General features: G+C 33.5%; 1 protein-coding gene across 1 annotated transcript in view; it reads left to right on the top strand.

The window, feature by feature from the left end:
* The window catches only part of TRHDE (thyrotropin releasing hormone degrading enzyme), a 362821-nt gene that overhangs the window by 282751 nt on the left and 57468 nt on the right, over positions 1 to 22602 (top strand). Inside the window, exons 11-12 of the mRNA XM_032854781.1 lie at positions 5007 to 5137; positions 5313 to 5368. Coding sequence (XP_032710672.1) covers positions 5007 to 5137; positions 5313 to 5368 — 187 coding nt within the window. The remainder of the gene's footprint in view (positions 1 to 5006; positions 5138 to 5312; positions 5369 to 22602) is intronic.

Below are 22602 nucleotides of genomic sequence, written 5' to 3'. Positions count from 1 at the left end.
CATTGGTGGGTACAATGGCAATGGGACAATTACAAGAGAGCAAAGATACTGATTAAGGCAGGATCAGACCAAAACATCACTCTTAGAGAACAGATCCAGGGCAAGTCTGATTCTTCTTGGATACTTTCCCCACATCCATTTCCTCTAACTCCCTAGTTGTCTGTATGCTCTTATTCATGGTATCCTCTTGTTTCACACATAGTATGCGGAATAGTGTCACAGCTCTTCTTGACCAATAACCACAGGTGTGTTTGAGAGGTTGTTTCCATTTGTAGTCTCTCATTATTAATCAGGAATAATAACAACATGATTTTATAAAGTATACATTTACCTGAAATGTCACCTTTATTAATACATGTGACATGCACACTACCTAGTGTGTGCAGTGCATAACTCTGGGAGATGATACTGATATTGACCCTCAGATGATACTGAGTTGTGCCATCTACAGTGTGTCAGTTTCCGTTTAATCACAGCAGTCTTCTGGCTGATGAAACATGGTCCCAGTAGCAGTGTTGACGCTTTTGTGGGGAATGCCCACACAAAGTAAATGTTTCTTGAAAACTTTATAAATATGTAAATCTGGAAGAAGCTTCCAAGAGAGATTTAAAAGACAACCATTCTGTTTTCCCTGTTCAGGCTCACTCTGTCTTTAGTTTTGTCTTAAAGTCCTTCATTCTGATGACAAAAAAACTGACACAAGGCACAGACTAGGGGGAAAAAGATTGTTAACTCTTATCTCCTTTTATTTGAAATACAGTTAACTAGGGACGCCTGGGTGGCTCAGTTGGTTAAGTGTCCAACTCTTGGTTTCAGTTCAGGTCATGATCTCAGGGTCTTGAAATCAAGCCCCACACTGACCTCCATGCTCAGCAGGGGGTCATGTACAGATTCTCTCCCTCTGCCCTTACTGTCCTCTCTAAAAATGAATAAATCATTCAAGATAAAAAATATAGTTAACTAATATCAGTAATAATGTTTTTCCATAAAAACGTTAAGAACATTTCAGTCAATTCTTACCAATATTATATTTTAGAAGTCTACCTTTTAGTTATAACAGTAAGATTGATGTTTTTATAATTTTTCATTGTCAGTCACATAGATTTGATCTCACCAGGTATTAAGGCACAGTCGTGGCAATTAAAAAAAGCATAAATTTGATTTGAATCAAATTTCCATTTTTTAAACCCATTAGATGAATATCGAGTTAATTCCAGATTAAGGTATAGTTCATTTTAGCATAAAATAGCTTTTAAATAAACTTTTAAATTACTAAAAGCAGGTAAAAGGATTTATCTCTTTTGTTTTTACTACTGAGATATTGAGAATGCAGAAGTTTATAAATATAGCAACTTGTAGGGTGACAATGAATGTGTAATGTAAGGGAATAAATTTAATGCCAGATGTTAGGAAAGAAAAGATTGAGAGTAAAAGGGAAATTGATGCTGAAGTTGTAAGTAAACATTAAAAATAGTGTAATGATATAGTGCTTGTCTTAAGCATTGTTTTATATGACTTGCAAGCCTTTAGAATGAGTTATTGTTATCTCCATTTTACAAATGAGGAAGCTAGGGTTTGAGAAATAAGTTGCCCAAATTGTCTTAGGAGCTTGCTTTTTCTCCCCCTAAACATATTCCCTCTAAACCACAAACACATACATAAAATTTTAAGATTTTGGCAGGTTGCTTTGCTGATGTGCTAATTACTCAACATGTTCCCATTATATACATACACGTTTCTTTATAGGTTCTATGGAGCATTTTCTAATTCAATTCTCACACAAGTCCAGTGAGAAAACAAGTATGTGTTGTACCTGAGTATACACGTACGTACAAGCAACTTGTATACAGGCAAACAAGTATGTGTTGCTACCCTTGTTACTTTGGTTAACTTTTTGTTTTAAATTCTGATTTTTCTGCAATGGGCCAATACAGAGAAGAAAGCCTTAATCTTCCTCTTTTTGTTCAGAAAGTATAGGCTATAAACCCAAAATATTATAAAATTCCAACTATTCTGTGCCCTGATATAATCTAAATTTTGTGCCATTTTGGATACATTCTACAAACAATTTTAAGTTGTTATTACTAACACTCAAAACATAACTTCCATACTTTTTATTTTGGTACACATCACACACCATACCTCATTAAGCCATTGGAAAAGATCTCTTTAAAATTCATTGCTTGCCATTAGTTAATTTGAAGAACATTTTAAAGATATAATTAACTAGAATGAAAAAGACATTTAAAAATCTATTACAAAATCTTTCAGGGAATCATTTCTCCAAAGATTTCATTTATAACAAAGGCATAAAAACATTCATGAACAGTAATAACCTTCAGGTTTTAGTTATCAATTTAATAATAGCATACTTATAACAATAGATGCTTGCCTTTTTTATTCTTATCAGATGAAATAGAAGGTATAGGGGTTGCTTTCCTATTTTAATTAGTCTCTTTTCTACTTGTAAGCTGTTGAATTCAGTAAGTTTATTTTTAAAAATTTTTTAAAAATTCTTTGAATTTTCAAGTTTTTATTTTAATTATGGTTAATTAATATACAATGTAATATTGGTTTCAGGAATAGAATTTAGTGATTCATCACTTACATATAACACCCAGTGCTCATCACAGTAGGTTCCCTCCTTAATGCCCATCACCAATTTATAGCCAAGTGTATCACATGAAGTTAAATTGTGCCAGCTCTCTAAAATGTGAACAAGAATAACTTTTTAAAAAACAGATTTAATATCATAGGATTTGATGATTGTTTCAGAATTGTAAAAACCTAAATTACATATTCATACATTAAACTTGATTCTTGAATATTGTAATTTCTTAAAAAAATAACACTTCTTAGATCACAATGATCCAATTTACTCCTAACCCAAGTGAATTTAGTATATGTGCTGTCAGAGTGAGCACCTAACCCACATGAATTTAATCACAACTTGAACATGTGCTGTTGTAATCCTCGTATTCTTCAAGACAGAGTTCAAGAGAAACAGTATCCTCAATATTTTAATCTTAAATTTTTTTCACTGAATTTGGACATGATTAATTGAAATTTTGCTTTAGATGTTTAAGTTTTAAAATGTCATACCCTTTGTTAATTATTTTTTATTTTTATATTTGTAAAAGGGGGTGACATTCTAAAACTTCAAAGGAATTGTGTACATAAGCACATTAAAGTTTTGAAAAATATCTCAAAACAAAGAATCAGAAAGTTGGGAAACTATTAATATTTTAAAGCAATATCTGATAGATTTATTTTTTTAAGTAGCATAGATGAAGCCTGGTAAAATTTTACACTGAGGAAAACAGTTCCTCCTTCCACTGAGTCCTAGAGTTGGAAGGAAACTTAAATGCGATTAGTTTGCCCTTAGATTATATGAGTGGCCTAAGCTCAAACATTTAAGTCTAGGAGACATAGAACAAAAATCTAGCTATCTGGCTCTAGTTCTAATTCTTGTTTCCAATGCTATGTCCCTCTTTTTCAAATCGATGTAAGAATGTGAGAAATATATTACAGTAAAAGTGCTATACCATCTTGTATCAATAAGAGTGTAATTGTAGTGAAAAGGACACCCAAGTCAGGAGACCTGAGACGGACCACCCCAGCTTTCTTGGACAATTCAATTAACCTGTCTGAGCCTTGTTTCTTTATCTGTTCCAACAGATACTATTTATAAAAGTGGCAAAAAACTGACGTGCTATTTGAAACATTAAAGATTAGATTTTTTATGTTCAACGTGCATTTTTTATTTTACTGTACATTTATAAAAATTGGCAAAATGTAACAGGCATTAGCTTAAGAAGTTCACCCCATTTCAGAGCTCACCCCATTTCAGCAATTAATAGTCATTAATGTTCACTCAATTTTTGTGGTCACACCTTCTTCCTGTGTGGTTTCTACTTGAAAGAGAATGTAGATTCAGTGTTTCAGAAAGAGAGAGGAAAAGAAAACTTGTTTTGTAGCCTGATGTGCAAAAAACCTGGATAATAAGGTGAGAATTGGAGGCTGTGTGTCCCAATCAGAGCTTATACAAATGTTTTCTGTGATGCATCTTCTGGTTTTGAATCATTGTGGAAATTGGTAGACTGGTGTGTGTGGGCTCTGTGTGTGTGTGTGTGTGTGTCTGTGTGTATGTAAAATATAAATTTTAATTAAACAATACATTTTGTAACTTCTGTGAACCATGGGTCCTGAGGACATCCACAAATGATTAGAATTGTAAGCTATGGTTCTGTGAAGTCAACAGAGGCTGACATTAAAGTGAATGGAGTTCTCCATCTGTACTGTATTTTGAAGGAGTTAAATATATAAGTTATAAGATTGCTTTTACTGGCTTCCTTTAATTGAATTAGGTGGGGAATATAATCAAGTTACCATTTTCCAAAGTGATTCCAATAAACAGAATTTATTATCTTTGTTCTAATTATATGTAGAAATATTAGAGTCTTAAATAAATGAGTTTCCTTTTTCCAACATTATTGATGATGCTGGAAAGACTGTTATTTATTAGTACTTCCAAAAAAGCACAAGAAAAAAAGGCGAGAAACAATAGTGACTTTAAAATAAATGAGTCTTGTTGTTTTAATCACTTTCTTACTGAATAAAATAAATAGAATATGCATCTAAAACCTTTTCTTCTATTCTAGCCCCATATTTAAATACAATCTAACTAGACGTCACATGAATACAGGCAATTTCTTGGTGACATTTATCTTGAGAAGAACATTGTGTATAGGTAATGAGGTTTTATCAAGAAAAAAATGTTAATTATAAGAAAACAACCGAGGTAATAGAGTAAGCAACTGAAGGTTTTCTTGTGAATTCTAGATATAGTGATGAATTGATTAAAGATTAAATTTCAATTAGGTATTTATGATGGTGTTCTCTTTTTATTATTCGTACTCTAATATTCATTATTTAGAAAATATACTTCATATAATTTTAACCCATAAATTTAAAATGTGTTTTACCCCCAAAAATGTTGTTTTCAGAGCACCACAGAATAACTTTGGACAAAGGAAGCTGGTTGCTGGGGAATATCAATCAAACTGGCTATTTTAGAGTCAACTATGATTTAAGGAATTGGCGATTATTAATTGATCAATTAATCAGGAACCATGAGGTAAACTGGATTTACTCATCAAACATCTGTTTCAAGAGGTCAACACCTGCCATTTTAATCCTGATTCTTTTTTTCTTTCTTTTCTCTTCTTTCCTTTTCTTTCTTTTCTTTCTTTCTTTCTGTCTGTCTGTCTGTCTGTCTTTCTTTCTTTCTTTCTTTCTTTCTGATCTCATAGGTTCTCTCTGTCAGTAACAGAGCAGGTTTGATTGACGATGCCTTCAGCCTGGCCAGGTATGTTTTCCGGTAGATCCTCACAAGAAAACTGTGTCCGTAAGCCTTCCTCTATTAAGCTAAATATTACATGTTTTGAATAAGAAACCTTTTAAGAACAATTTCTATCTCATTTTTTTTGGTGTTTGGATATGAATTATAATCATTGTCCCAAACACTTGATCAATAGTAGCCATGGGGTATTTCTGAATCAGGAGAAGCTTGATCAATTTTCACTGTAAGTTCAATTTAACACTGGAGATTAATAATGCCTTCCCAATTTCATTAATGAACTCTACAAAATGACCATTGTGCCATATTTAATTTTTGATGGAAAATACCTTCAAGCAACAGCAATTTTTTTCCCCAACATATACTCGTATATCTTTTTTTAATGTTTTTTGAATGTGATTCATTATGAGAAGCTTGTGCTGCAAGACAGAAATAAATATTCCATGGAGTAAAGCTGTTCTGGACAAAATGTATATCAATCTTACAGCAGAAGCCTCTAGTTGTACTTGTTATGGTAATATTTATATTATTTTCATCATTAGACTTACAATGCTAATATGAGTTATTCCTTGGAATAGTCGTTGAACAGTTATTTCTTTAAAATAATATTGATTATAAACTCAAGCTATTTAGTCAATGTTGAGATTAAACAGTAAAATAAACTCAGTCTTTTTAGTATTTTGAATTGTTCCACATCCAAGTACAGTTTTAATTTTAATAATCCATTGTTATTGGGCAGAAAATTAGAAATAATAGTGCTAGAAGAAGGCCCACCAAGATAGCAATATATGGAGTAATGATTAAGATGTAGCTTTGATTCTATAATAAGACATGAAGACTCTGAGTAAAGTATTCAGTATGACATGAAGATTACTTTGACATAGAAGTTTAAAAAGGACAGAAAGCCAGTAAGACAGTGTACTTAAATGTAAAATTGCGTTGAAAGAGAAGCAGGAAAAAGAGAGAATTATATTGATAGCACCACCAAGTAAAGGTTTGAGGACTAGAAGAGACCTCTTACCATCCACTACATAAACACTCTTAAGGGCCCAGACACTGTTCTAACTGTTGAATATGTAGCTATTCATTTAATTCTGACAACAACCTTTGAGATATGTGGATTTATTATTTTTATTATTATTATTCCCATATCATAGGTAAGGGAACTGAGGCTCAGACAGGTCAAGCATCATGCCTAAATTTACACAGGTAGTAACTGACAGGACCAGGGCTTTGTCTAGGTATTCTGGCTACAGAGCCCAATGCTGTTGACTCTTTCATTGTAATAAATATTGTTAGTGTAGATATATATTATATATATATACATACACACACACACACACAAAACTACCATTTCAAATCCTGTCAGTTTTTCTATATTGCCTGGTTCTTTAATCATAATAATTAAATTAATTATTTTAATTAAATTACTATTACTGCTGATATATATATGTATATATATATTATGTTACTAAGTGAATAAGAAATACTTATTCCTTATGTTACTAATACTTGTTATAATGTTAATAAGTAATATATAATATTACTGCATATATATAATGAATACATACATATATTCATGTGAATTCTTACAGATTTGAAACAATGATGAGAAAGCATATAAGTAGTAAATGTCCTAAAGTTGGAGGGCAGATGAAAATTGAAAGAAAAGGATCTTTGACTCATCTGCATTACATTAGTTTTTAATGGAATATTTTATTTATTTCCAGTGAATGAATTATTTTTTTTTTCAAAAATTAAATTCCGTTTTTACTAAGACAAAACATTGCTTTCAATTCCAGTTTTGGAAGCCTTACATACTTGAAGTAAATAATTTAATTATCATTTATATAATTCACCAGGAAAATAATGCAAATCTCATTGAATATGTATTAAAATTTTTTTTACTGATAATGAGATAGTTGTCGCATTGGTATGCAAGTGAGTAAATACAAAAATCAGATTTCTATAGGCACATGCCTGGCCTTAACTTGGAAGTGAGGGTTATCATGGGTCACTGTTTCCTAGAAAAGTTTCATAGTTTTGCTACTAGTCTGTATCAGCCTTTCAGTTTCCGAAGCATAGCATGCTCTTCTTAGCTTCTTTAAAGATAACAAGTAGAAGAAAAGCAAATATTTATTAAAACTTATGTTCTAGGTATTCTACTGAGGCTCTTATGAGTGGCCTTGTGCAGTTTTCTCAGTAAACCCTCAGAATGGATGGTTACATTAGCCATGTTATAGCTGAGACATAGAGATTAAGGGGAGTTAAGTCACTTAGCTGAAGGTTGCACAACTTTTAAGTGAGGGGCAGAGGTGAGACTCAACAGCCAACACTGGCACAGCAGAGCCCATGACCTCAAGTCAGAGTGACTTTGCCCATTATGTGAATTCCTTCCCACTTGCATTCCCTCTTATCTGTTGGGAATATTACTATTCACTAAAGAAAAAAAAATTTCACTTGCACTCCCATGCCTGAAATCTGTCTTCTCCAGTAAGGATAAGGTAACATCCTGTGTGTCTGAATTGTAGCAATTGGCAATTGTCACCTTGTAGTTCATTCCCTTTCTGCATCCCTGATGATTTTTTGGTAACTTTGAAGATAGGGCTTTGTCTCATCCTTGTATTACTACTCTCGCATTTAATCTTTAGTGCAAAACTCTGTCAGTATTTATTTGTTGCATGAATTGGTAATTAATTACTAATTATTCAAACTATAAACTTTCATGCCTACCATTTTTTGTACAGTTAAGTCAACATATTCTTGGGTACTCTTATTGGAGTTGTTTTTTAAATACATAAAAGCCACATGAATTAGTCCTAATTGTAAAAGAATAAAACAAAAGAGCAATACAATGTGAAAAATTTCTTTTACTAATTTTCTATGGCTTCCCATCATGTTTATCCTCCTCACAAATAAAATTGTCAATATTTTATGTGTATCAATCCAGCCATTTTTTCTTTACATTTCCATAGAGTTTGATTTTTTTTTTTAATTTTACAGAAATGTATTCTCTTCTCAGACTCATTTCTATAAATTAGACTGGGGAGCCTTATTCCATTGTTTGTAATTTTTCATTATTATAAGTAAGACTACCATGAGTACCCTTGAGTAGTCTTTTGTTGTGCCTATGTATATTTTGATAGGATAGATACCTGCAAGTGGAATTTTGGGTTCACAAGGTATAAAATTTTTGATAAATATTACAAATTGTTTTCCAAAAGCTTTACCATTTTAGCCCTCCATCAACCTTGTGTGAGAGGGTCTGATCTCCTCAAACCCTCCATGATGATGAATCATATATATCTTTTAAGTTTTTGATAGCCTGGTAGCAAATGTAAGTTGCTACCGTACTAGTTAAATTAGCTTGTTCGTCTTTGTCATACACATTTGCTATTTGTATTTTTTCTTCTGTGAATTATTACCTGATTTAAAAAAAGGATTAAAAACCTAACAGAAAAAGGGTAAGATTTTTTCCTAGTATATTTTCTTATATATTTTATATGTATTAAGTTATTAATTCTTTTTGTAACATACACTTTTACAGTATTTTCTCTTGACACTGTCAATTCTTTTTTTTACTTTGTGATGTATTTCATCATTCAAAGGCATTTATTTTATATGTCTAGTCATCCCTTTTATAACTTCCTAGTTCTCTGGTTCTGTCTCATTTAGAAGAACTTCTCTTATCTGAAGATTTTGAAAATACTGTGTTTTTTAAAATGCTATTTTGCTTTTACATCTATCTACTCAGCCCTTCCTCCTCTAATTAGTTTTTGTGCACAGAATGGAGTTGGGGGTCTAATTTTCTTTCACATTAATATATTTTTTAAAAGATTTAATTATTTATATGAAATAGAGAATAGGAGGGAGTGACAGAGGGAAAGAGAGAGGATCTCAAGCAGACTCCCCTCTGTTGAGCACAGAGCTTGACATAGGGCTCAATCTCATGACCCTGAGATCATGACTTGAGCCAAAATCAAGAGTCAGATTCTTAACTGACTGAGCCACCAGGAACCCCTCATTTGAATACATTTTTAACCAATTATTTCCATCTGATTTAAAAGGAGTTCCTTATTCATACATTTGAAATGATGTGTTTATCTTAATAAAAGTGGTCATATTTTAGGGAATTGATTTGATTCTGTTTAATTGGTCCTTTGTTCTTTTGTGAGCTCCTGTTGTATTCTAATTAGTTTATTTAGCTTTATAGTGTGTTATGGTTGAAAAAGTATTTATAAAATTTTGTTCAAAACCTTACATATTTTCTCAACATAAATTTAGAATCAATTTGACAAAGTCGACTTAAAAATCCTGCTGTAGTTATGACTGGATACGCATTGAATTTATAAATTAATTTTTAAAGAATTAACATCTTTTCAAATGTAAGCTTTCTATATTAAGACATGCTACTTCTCCCCATTTATTCAGGTCCCCAAGTCAAGCTTTATGATTTTATGTACATGAATTCTGGTCATGTTATATTTTTGCCCCATTTTTTATGGTATGTGCTTCTATAGGAAATGACACTGCCTTATCCAAGTGTACTCTGATTTTCATTGTTTGTGCATAAGGAGCCATTGTGTTATGACTCAGACTTTGAAATTAGTGATGAAAATGCCTAGATTTTTGTTGTTGATGGATGTTCATGTTTGGTTTTGGTTTTTGCTTTGATAAAGCATTATTAGATTGGGTGACATAAAATGAACAAGATGCAGTCCTTGTCTTCAATGAATTCACAGTCTAGCAGGGATGATACACAGTATGTAATTAATTATATTCAGTATATAAGTGCTATGAATAAAATATTATGAAAGCATTGGGAAGTAAAGAATTAATGAGGCTTAGGAATATTATGGAGGACATCATATGGCAAACAATATTAGAAGATTGAGTTTACTAGGAAAATCCATTAAATGTTTAAAAGTAGGAGAATGAGAGTAGGAAGAGTGCAAACTAAAGGATGGACTTCTGCTGAGAGCTGTTAGGATAGTCATGACTTGTGCTTCACCCTGAGTAAAGCAGGGATCAGGAAAGAGTAGAATTAGCAGCTAGAGAAAATAGAACTCTTACTGAAGTCATTTGTTAGCTTCATGAGAGAAACTGAAAATTTAGAAGATTTGCAACAAGAAGTGTAATTACCACTGCATTTGTATATTTAAAGCTATTAATATACTCAGTGCAGTTTTAAGCTATAAAAGGATGTATCACTTGATCATGGACTTGCATAGTATTTTGTTTGAAAATATTCAAAATACATGAAAATTATTTGGAAAATGTGTTAATTTTCCAAAAGAATTCAGAGATAAGTTATCATCATTATCACCATCACCATTATCTTGTCATCATCATCATCATCATCTTTGCCCTGGGCAGTTCTGCATTGATTTATTTATTTAGTGGCAATTTTTCTGGAACTTTCAGTTATGGTGAACACATGCCAATTTGTTGCATTATTAACATAATAACTTTTTTGGCCTGCATTACATATTTTAAAAACTTCTGTTATAGGCTATTCAATTAAGGATCCAATCACTTAAAAAGCCTTAAGAAGGGCACATTATTATAACTTAGTTTAAAAACTTCGCTAAGGAATAAAATAGCAGTTATTTCACTTAAAATATTAGTGTTATATTAACAACAAATATAAGGACCTGTGTCTGGAGATTATGAATGTCACAAGCAGAAGTGCTCTACCGGTGAGCAGTCATGGGTAGTGCTTAATATGTGTTTGATACATATGTGAGTTGAAAAAGTTAATAGATACATTTTTATCTACTTGTTTCAGAGTTTATAAATCTAAGATACATTACGAAAACTGTAAATTCAGTTTATGAACTAGTGAAAATATAATGGCTCATGAAGAAGCAAATTATGAGAACATCCAAAATTCTACTCTTACATGTTTTCATTTCTGAACCCTGCTTTCAGGACTAGTAACAACATTGTTAAAATCACTCTAATAGTATTTACAAATTGAGTAGTAGTAATCTCCTTGTGGAACCGCTTCCATCATGATTTTGTTTAGATGTTCTGCTATGTGTGGTATGTGCATGTGTGTGTGTGTGTGCACATGCGCACACACACACAGGAATATTACTCAGCCATCAAAAAGAATGAAATTTTGCCATTTGCAATGACATAGATAGAACTAGAGGGTATTATGCTAAGTGAAATAAGTCAGGCAGAAAAAGACAAATACCATACAATTTCACCTATATGTGGAGCTTAAGAAACAAAACAGGTGAACATAGGGGAAGGGAAGGAAAAAGAAAATAAGATAAAAGCAGAGAGGGAGGCAAACCATAGGAAACTTAAGTCCTGGGAACAAACTGAAGGCTGCTGGAGGGGAGGTGGGCAAAGGGATGGATGACTGGGTGATGGGCATGGAGGAGGGCACTTGTAATGAGCACTGGGTGGTATATACAAGTGATGACTCACTAGATTCTATCCCTGAAACTAATAAAGCAATATATGTTAACTAACTTGAATTTAAATAAAATTCTAAGAAAAAGTTCTTTTATGACTTCTTGATTGCTCTCCTGTTCCTTGTTTAAAGCTACTCCTGCAAAACATGTGTTGATCTTTCTTTGGTCAATGCAGAAAAGAGCCTGATGTGCCTGAAAAGCAATTCCATCCCGATAAGCTTTTCATACTTTGATGGCTAGTTGTTTAAAGGTAATATGCTGGCCTTTCATAGATGAAATTGAGAAGGAATGACTTAAACACCTTTTGTGAGAAATTGGTGGGAGGCTGGGACTTTTGTCCTGATTTCCCATTGTGTTCCAGAGATAACAAGACTACCTCACTTCTGCTGAACACTGCCATGCAAAAGCTGGTTAAGGATCCTGCGTCCTTCTGATACTGTCTTCTGCTTTATGAATTCCGATTTTATGAAAGATGTCTAGTTTTGGAATTCTTTACTCAGAATTCTTTATCCCTTTCCCTTTTTAAAGTACCGTAAAATCTCAGCATTAACATTTTCCTTTCGTTCTTGTGTTTTATAAGGGAATCATGAGAGTCATTAATAATAATAGAATACTGATTAAAGTGTATTTTATATTGTACTCACTGAGAGAAGGATGATTCTTTAGTTGTTTGTATTAGGCTCATTTGGGAGAAGTATCCATGTATGATTATATTCTTATTTATCTTCTGTTAAGCCACGAGAATGTGTGTGCAAGAGGATTACAATTAAATATTTATGCGGTCCTGAAAGTGATAAAATTGTTTATTGCAAAATAAGAATTATTGTTGGCTCTATTCTTCCAATCTTCTGCCATTGACCAAAAGCTATTAAAATTAGCTTGTAGTTATCCTCTCAGACTTTCTAACTGGTGCAGATATTTCCACGCTATGAGGAGTGACTCGCAGTGAGTCCATTTAGGAACCTCATGGCCATCCCTGCAAAATCACAACATTCTTCACATCTCTGAGGCTAAGGAAGTATTCTCATAATCAATTTGTCATCACCAGCTAATGCTTCTCTTGAGACATACAAAAAATCACCTTAGAACCCTCTCATTCTACACCTTTCTGCATGCAATTGCTTTAAAATTCATTTCTGAAAGACCTCTAAATTAGTCTTAGTTTATGCAACACTTTGCCACCAATAAATGTTAAAAATACTTTGAGAGCATTTTCAGGATATTTTACTGTAATGAGAGCTCAGTGTCTTCGGCTTTCTTCCTATGATAGCCCAGTAAAAGCCTGAAGTATATTCCTGAATTTTCATGCTAGACTGTTTCTGTAGGCATACCCTGATTTGCTCAAGGTTAACGTAAGGTGACACATTCTGTTGAGCTTTCTTTTAGAAATCAGTTAAGGTTGGAGTCACAGACTATTCCCTAGGATAAGGACTTGGGTGGAACTACCATCTGAGGTATTTCCGAGAAGTACAATCCTCCTGAAGAATTAGGGGTAAGGCCTGTGGCTCTTGAGGAGGAAACTTTCTTGGAAACTTAAGTTGTAACTGCATTAAATCAAGGGCATATTTGTAACCTTCTGCTGCCAAATTTCAACTCTGTAGGTAAAAATGCTTTAATATTAGTGCCTAATGGGACGCCTGGGTGGCTCAGTGGGTTAAGCCGCTGCCTTAGGCTCGGGTCATGATCTCAGGGTCCTGGGATCGAGTCCCGAATCCAGCTCTCTGCTCAGCGGGGAGCCTGCTTCCCTTCCTCTCTCTCTCTGCCTGCCTCTGTCTACTGTGATCTCTCTCTGTCAAATAAATAAATAAAATCTTTAAAATATATATGTGTGTGTATATATATATATATATATATATATATATATATATATATATTAGTGCCTAATGTCTGACAGTGTTGAGTAGCAGATGGGAGAGAGACGTCTTGACATCATTCTGTAGTTTTGTGCCATTTTCATGACAAACAGCTTTCACTCTTAAGTTGCAAAAGTGTGGGTGATATTTGTAGGTTGCATGGATTTGCCATTCTTTTTAAAGATTGAATAGTCTAAATTTCCAAAGCAAGTACAGATTTGTTTGAATAAGTGTATATATTTATGCTCCTTAGTATCTCACACGTTAAAAATAATTTTTATAATTCACACTGTAGTTAGTACTGTCTGGTCATATTTAACACCAATTGTGATTCTTTTATTTCTGTAAGAATTTTGAAACCTAAGCCTGAGATTCCATAAGAATTTGCCCTAGGCTCTCTGACCTTCCTAAGAATTTAAAAATAATTTACTTAGGCAGAGGTCCCTCCAAAATGCCATTTATATACCACCAATTTTCCTTGAATAGATATTTGTAAGGCATACTTTTAAAATAAAGGCCTGACTATTCCTCTGATCTGGGATTCCTGAACTGAGATTGTTTTATCTTAGTGTTTCTCCTTTTTTGAATTTGAGTTATCCCTTCTGCGGCTTGCTGGAAATCTTTTGCATGTTCAAGTGCAGTGCTCCTTTGAGTGTGCTCTGAAAGGCCACCTGCATCAGAATCTCTGGAAATATTTTATTAAAAATTGCATATTCCTCAGGCTGCCTGGAAATCTGCATTCTGTGAAGCACTGCATATGATTCCAACACACACAACAATGTGAAAACTGCTGCTTTTGAGTCCCAGAGGCTATTTATGGCATCAGGTTAGGCAGAGAGGTACTCATTTGAGGCTGGGAGGTCTGAGACTAGGCATCCATAATAACAGGAAGCATGGTTTTCTGTGGATCCTGGAGTCAAGAGTGACCATTCAGCAATTAGAATGTCAGGGAATCAGTTATAAAGACTCAAAAACATTTTTTTTATTCTTACTATTAAATATGTTACTGTTTTAGATATTCCACCTGACAGCTATAAACAAGCCTCATAATCTGGGTGTCTCCGAAATCTACCCAAGCATGGGAAAGTACTGGAGGGTTCTCATGTAATTAGGAAGGACCTTTATGTTCCAGTGAGTAGACTGGCATCTGTCAATCATGCATATGCGTGTTGATCTACAAGGTATTCAGTAGTTTTTTCTGGTCTAAGGCATGGCAGAATTTTCTTGCAAATTAATCTGGCCTCTACACCTGGAATAATCTGCAAATCTATTGATAATGCAGGTAGGCAAGAACAATTGAGCTATCTGAAACAAGTGTTAACTGAGGGGTATTTTCTGTTTTGTTTTTTTTTTTTAAGACTTTATTTATCAGAGAGAGAGAGAACAAGCAGAGGGAGTGACAGGCAGAGCAGGCAGAGGGAGAAGCAGGCTCCCCCCTGCAGACTGGATCCCAGGACCCTGGGATCATGACCTGAGCCAAAGGGAGCCGCCTAACCGACTGAGCCACCCAGGCATCCCAGCCTCAGGTTTTGTGGTTACTCTGTGACGTCAAGAAAATCAGAAATCAAGAAAGATAAAGGAAAGAAAGGAAAAGTAAATAGGTTCTTCAGCAAGGAGTATGTGATAAGAAAGAAGAAAATGAGAACTTTGAGGTAGATTCAGTTTGTGGAAAAATTAAATGAATCCTTCTGGTATTTGGCTTGTTAATGTAAAGGCTTAATTTTCACAACGAGCTATGTATACTTTGGCTCCTTTCATCTTTATTATGATAAATGATAAAGAAGTTGTTAAAATGAAGACTGTTTGGATATAAGTATTAATACTGGTTTTACATTAATTATTTACTGCTTAAGGTTATTTTATGATAGTTTCTCACCTTAGAACACATGTAAAGGGGCCTTTCTGATTGTCATCTTTCTTAACAAACATGCTAATCAGCCAGTGATAAAGTAAGAGCTGCTCCTCTGTTTCTCCCAGAACTCAAAAGAGTCTGTTCTGGACCTCAACAGTTATTTACCTAAATTGCAGCACTACTGTGGTAAAGAAACTTGGATAAAGGTAATGAAAAGTAGGCATTTTACAGTGGTTTCTCCTTGTCATGAAAAATATAGAATATTCATTTTTGTATTTGAGGCAGGAATAATTTGGAGAAGAGGGGAAAGGAAAAGAAATTTAGTTCTAACATTATGTATAATGAAGGTGAGTGATTAATTCAAATTAACACACTCTTGCTTATGAGGCAAATCTTAAAGCCTTTGGGAGATGATTTGAAATACATGATGTTCTTCCTTAATTGCATGCAATTTGAACCATTATGTGTGGAATGCTTCAGATGCCCTTACGTGGAATGGAGTATCAGTGAAGAGGTCTTCACTATTTTGGATGTAAGAAAACATCAGATTAGGAAAACCTGGCTCATTACAGCTGTGCCAAAGCTGCCTTTAATGTTATTGAAAGATATGAACACAGGCCAACTCAGAAGCTAAGAAGCAGTGCTGGGACCTGTGGAATCAGACCACATTTGACTCTCAGATCAGATTTTTTCCTTCCTAAACGAGGAGTGGCCTAAGTGCCATTCACTGGAGCCTCCAAAGGGAAGTAGGCAGAAGTTCCCTGTTGTTTAGCTTATTTACCTAATTAGGATGAGGATTGAACAGTTCGGTATCAACGCTCCAGTTCACCAGGTGGTTATGCTAACTGAAAGAGGAGAAAATAGAGTTTGTAATAAGAAAGTGTTGGTCTTGTGCTCTTTGTGGGACAAACTCAAGTAAGACTAATAGGCCCTGAAGAGAATAATGATTGAGTATCAGAGTTTCAGATGGGTGCTAACTTAAACACACTCTAAATTAGTGGAGGGTTCTTGGGAGTGCTATCAGAAATGCCAAAGTAGAAAGGACTGCAGGTGAAAGTAGTTGGTTTTGCATTCCCCGTGTGCAAATGTATTGGAAGTTAATTGCATAAGTTGGGGGCAGATCATGAATTTTACCCATGCCAGATTGAGGGAAATGTCACTTTTCCCTTTTCCACCAATAGTGAGACTAAAATCATTACAGAAAGATAGTTACTGTGCAGAGCAATTAGACCCCTTGCTTCCTAGCTTACTAGATTTTAAAATTTCCATCTTTGTAGTTTCTTAGGTTTCCTATCCATTTTTAAATGTCACTGCATTCTCTCAAATTATGACATTGATAGACTATCAGTTATTTCTCAGAGTATGTGTGCAGAGTTGAGAAATCCATATGAAAATTTGTGTCTCAATGAATGCTGAAGTAACATGTAGGGTATTTCAATAAATCATATATACAGTATGAAAGTTAATGAGTTTGTTGACTAATAGGTAAATGATAGATACATGTTTGAAAGGTGGGTGGAGAACAAAGATAGAGCCATAAGACTTATTTCATATGATGGAATCACTGTCTTTGGATTCAGAAAGATTATTTTGTCATGCTTAATATAAGAAAAGTGATAAGAATTTTGAAATTGGAGAATCATAGCCAATGTTTAGTTAAAATAAATTCAAGTGATTTCTCTTAGTGAAAGGAAGGTATTACTGAGATAAATATTTTATACACATGAGTAACATATTAAATAATTATCACATGTAACAATAGAAGGCTATAAGTGTTTGATGAAGAAATTTTCAAATAGTCACATACTTCAAAGATATGCCACATTAAGAGGAAGGTAGAAACATACGTTCTTTATTTTTTAGTCTAAATTTTATCATAAAAATGCATAGAAACTAGTAGGAAAATCTTTCAATAGTTACTTACCTGTTTGTATTTGCTATTATCATTGATTGCGTACTTTTTATTGCAGGTAAGTTAATTGGTTTCTAGAGTGCATACACATATTAAAATGAACTGTGAGTTCTCCTTATCCCTAACAGATAAGTGATGTGAGAGCATCTTTCATAAACAGGCAAATGGAACTAATGAAAAGAATGAGAAGCACTTCAAAGAGCTTTTAGTGGGGTGGCTTTCTTTATTATAATTTTTGATGCTTGTTAGTACAAATAATTCACAAATGGAAAATTCTGTAACACAAAGTTGGTCAGCACTCTGTTCTAGTTTTGTAATAACAGCTTTTTACATTTGAAAACACATAGATGTTACAAATATAGGTAGATAGGGATGGAGTGGTGATCCCAGATGGCTTATCTGTAATGCAAATTTCTTTATTCAACAAATATTTAATGAACACTTACTGTATACCAGGTACTGTTACAAGACAGGAGAGTGAATAATAGTGAACAAAAGAGCCAGTCTCCACCCCCCACCCCCCAACCCCAAAAGAGCCAAAGTCCCTGTTTCATGAGCTTGCAGTGTACAGTGACTGCAGTCAGATTATCACTCAAATAAATATATCTTAGATGGTGTTATTTTTACAGTAAATAAATAGTAAAGCAAAGAATGGGAGTGTTTGGAGAAGTGGTACAGAGAAGGAATTTATTTTAAATATGGCAGTGAGGGAAGCTCTGACTTTCCAGTTGACATCTGAGCAGTTGACGCTGACCTAAAAGAAGTAAATAAGGGAGCTATCCAGGAATAGAGCATTCCAGAAAGAGGAATAGCAAGTGCAAGGGTCCTGAGGTGGAAGGTACTTGGCATGTTCAAGAGAAAGAAAACAGATGGATGTGGCTCTAATGGAAGGATAAGGGGCAAAGCAGGATGAGATGAGTTTAAGGAGTTAAAAGAGTACTGGTCATGTAAGGCCTTTTATTATAATTGATTTAATTTTTACTCCTCTGGCAGTCAGTGATGTTGAGAATCTTTCCATGTGTTTACTTGACATCTGTATATCTTCTTTTGTGAATTATCTATTCAAATCTTTTGTCCATTTTTTAAAAGTTTGGGTTGTCTTATTATCGACAACAAGAATTCCTTAAATATTCTGATACAAGCCCGTTATTCAAATATATGTTTTGCAAAATTTTCTCCAGGTTTATGGTTTGCCTTTTTATTTTCTTGACTTGTCTCTCAAAATTGAATGTTTTTAATCTTGAAGAGGTCAATTTTATTAATTTTTTCTTTCATAGTATGTGCTTTTTATGCCTTATTTATGATATCAATGCTAAATTCAATAACACAAAGTTTTTCTTCTACATTTTTGGCCAGGAGACCGATAATTTTAGCTCTTTTATATAGTCTGTGACCCATGGTTAGTTTTTGTGACTGATGTAAGGTAGGGGTTATTTTTAGCTGTTTTCATTGCAGATACATTGCAGCACCATTTGGTAAAAAGACTTCATTTTCCTCTGACTTTCCATGGAAGTTTTGTCAAAAATCAGTTGACTGTGTAAGCTGTACATCTATTTTTTGGACTCTGTAACCTGTTCCATTGATTTATAAGTCTATTGCTATGCCAATACCATACTATCTTATTACTATAGCTTTAAAATAAGTCTTTTAGGATTTTGGTTGAGATTACTTTTAAAGATTACTTTATATTTAAGAATATAAATCAATTTGGAGAGAATTGCCATCTTGATAGCCATGTCTGTGGCTTAGCTCCTCATTTGCTCAGGTCTTTTAAAGTTTTCCTTTGCTATGCTTTGTAGTTTGCAGTGTGCAGATCTTACACATCTCTTAATAAATTTATTCCTGCATATTTTATCTGTTAGTTATTATAAATAAAGTTGTTTTTTTTTTAAATTTTGCACTGGAGTTGTTAGTTGCATAATTATATACACATACATATATCATGGATTGATGAACTGTGGCCCATGTGCCAGGCACTAGCTTTTGTGAATGAGCTCTCATTGGAACGTAGCCAGGTCCATTTACTTATATATCGTCTATGGTTTCTTTTTCATTACAAAGGTAGAGTTAAGTTTTTGCAACAGAGACTGTGTAGCTTGCAAGCCTGAAATATTTACTGTCTGACCCTTTAAGAAAGAGAATGCCAACCCTTCATACTTAGAAGTATCCTTGAGTTTTCTATATTCACCTTATGCCTGCAACCTTGCCAAATTTGTTTATTATTTCTTACAGTTTTTAAATAGTTTCTAGGGTTTTCTACAAGCATCGTAATGTCTTTTAAAAATAACAGTAGCATTACTTCTTCCTTTCCAATATTTATACATTTTATCTCCCTATCTTTGTAATATAGTTTTGAAATGCTCTCTACTATATGATTATATGCCTATATATATCATAATGAACTTAAACATATTTATATTATTGGAAATTTAGGATGTTTTCAAATTCTCACCTATGAATAACTCTATTAAGAAAATTTTTGTGCATGCAGTTTTTATTATTTATTTGTTGTTTACGAATATATATTTTTAGAACTTTGATTATTGAGTCCATGATTGTACACATGATAAATAGCAGTGAAACACATGGTCAAGTTGCCACTAAAGGTGGGCACATTTCTCTCAAGAAGAATAGAGTGTTTTCTAGTGTGGCTATCTTAAAGTTGATATTATTTATTTTACTTTTTATAGTATTCTATTCTCTAGACCAAAATAAGCTTAAGGAATATTTATTTTGTTAAAAGTAAATTGTTCCCCCTTCCTTAGTGTTTAATTTATAAAATTATAGTGGTTAAGATCATTAACTCTAGATTTAAGATGAATGTTAGTCCTAGCTTCAACAAAAATGTAACTCTGAACAAGTTACCATCTTCTTAATTTCGCCAACTACAAAGTGTAGATAAATGGGTACCTAGATTAGAGTTTTATTTTGAGTATGAAATGAGATTATGTAATAAATATTCTGTACAGTCCTGGGCCCAGTAAGTGCTTAATCAATATTTTCTGTTATTACATGACCCTTCCATGACAGATCAGCATCTATCATGACATTCAGGGGACAAAAGATATTGAACTGAGACTTTAGACTAGAAAAGTAGTTAATTCAGGATATACCCATTTTCCCTTAGTTTCACCTCAGTTTAAAACATATTGTTAAGGACTGATTTTATTGGAAATGTATACCCATATACCCAAGTAAAAAATGTGTCCCAAGTTTAATTCAAGTCCATTCTGATGAAGTTTTCCACTCTGTTTTCATTCCACTTTATCTTTCTCTATAACATACTCTTCCTTAGCTTTCTTTGGGTAACTAATATCATTGTAATCTAGAATCCTCCTTCCAATATACACCATATGGTTTTAAGTATGAAGGTTGCATATTAATATTAAATTTAGTCACTTTGATGATTAAATGGATAAAGGACATACAAAGAATTGTGGATAAATGTAGCTTCATGATGTTGAAAGCAAGTAATCTGTTAAAAACAACATTCACGTATAAAACACACTTTTTTATAGTTGTTAGAAATGCATGTATTTCATTTGTTCATTAAGTGAATGTTTATGAGGAACCTACTATGCTGGTGTGTTATATTAAACATATGAACTATAAAATTTAATAGGATCTCCTCAAATGCCTTAGAATTTAAGAGAGAGACTATAATCTCACAATTATCTAGTGTAAGATTTTATCTAATGTAATGCATTGGTCTAAAAATTTAAAGTTTTTCTAATATAAATGTTAGGTGTTTTAAGAGCACACCTAAACACTGTTTTAAAGGAGTGATCACTTCTGGGTGATATGCTCACAGTCTCCTACTGCTCCATGGAGGAAGTAGCAATTGGGAACTTAGGGTGATCTTTGAAAAACATGTGAAAGAAGGAAACAAGGAACATCACACAAATGATGACATGATACCTGCGTCCAGGATTATCTGGTAATAGATCTCAAGCATTTTTTTAAAACAAATTATGATATATTCTTTTTTTTAGACTTTATTTATTTATTTATTTTTAAATTTTCTTTTATTATGTTATGTTAGTCACCATACAGTGTATTATTAGATTTTGATGTAGCGTTCCATGATTCATTGTTTGGGTGTGACACCCAGAGCTCCATGCAGTGTGTGCTCTCCTTAATACCCACCACTGGGCTAACCCACCACCGGGTTACCCAATCCCCCTTCCCCCCTCTGCTCTAAAACCCTCAGTTTGTTTAAAAGTGTAATTCTAGTGTAGTTAACATACAATACTGTATTAATCAGGTATGCAATACAGGGAGTTAACAGTTCCAAATACTACTCAGATCTCTTCAAGTGTACTCTTAATTCCCTTCACCTATTCACCCATCTTCCTACCTACCTTCCCTCTGGTAACCATGTCTTCGTTCCCTATATTTAGGAGTCTGTTTCTGGTTTGTCTTGTTCTTCTTTTTTTTTTTTTTTTTCCTCTTTGTTTCTTTCTTAGATTCCACATAAGAGTGAAATCATATAATATTTTTCTCTCTCTAATTAACATACTCTCTAGATCTATCCATGTTGCAGATGACAAGATTTCATTCCTTTTATGGTTGATATAGATAGATGATAGATATAGATATAGATAGATATAGATATAGACATAGATAGATACTAATTCCTCTTTACCCATTCACCTATTGATGGACACTTGGGCTGCTTGCTTTCATACTTTGGCATTTGTAAATGATGCTGCCAATAAACATAAGGGTGCATATATCCCCATAAATTAGTGTTTTCATTTTTTTAGGGTCAATACCAAGTATGGTAGTGTAGTTCTATTTTTAACTTCTGGTGGAACCTCCATACTGTTTTCCACAGTGGCTGCACCAGTCTGCATTCCCACCAACAGTGCATGAGGTTTCCTTTTTCTCCACATCTTCACCAACACTTGTTGTTTTTTTTTTTTTTGAGTTTTTTTATTTTACCCATTCTGAGAGGTGTGAGTTGATATCTCACTGTGGTTTTGATTTGCATTTCCCTGATGATGAATAATGTTAAGCACCTTTCATGTATTTCTTGGCCATCTGTGTATTTAAAGAAATATATGTTCATGTGTTAGGCCCATTTTTAATTTAATTATTTGTAGGGTTTTTGGTGTTGAGTTTTATCAGTTCTTTATATATTTTGGATCCTGACCCTTTATCAGATTCATCATTTGCAAATATTCTCTCCAATTTGG

This window comes from Lontra canadensis, unplaced genomic scaffold (genome assembly GCF_010015895.1).
Source record: "Lontra canadensis isolate GAN:19392208 unplaced genomic scaffold, GSC_riverotter_1.0 scaffold9, whole genome shotgun sequence".
In the NCBI taxonomy this organism is placed as follows: domain Eukaryota; kingdom Metazoa; phylum Chordata; class Mammalia; order Carnivora; family Mustelidae; genus Lontra; species Lontra canadensis.
The sequence above is the reverse complement of the archived record's forward strand: the minus strand, read 5'-3'. Positions and strand labels throughout refer to the sequence as shown.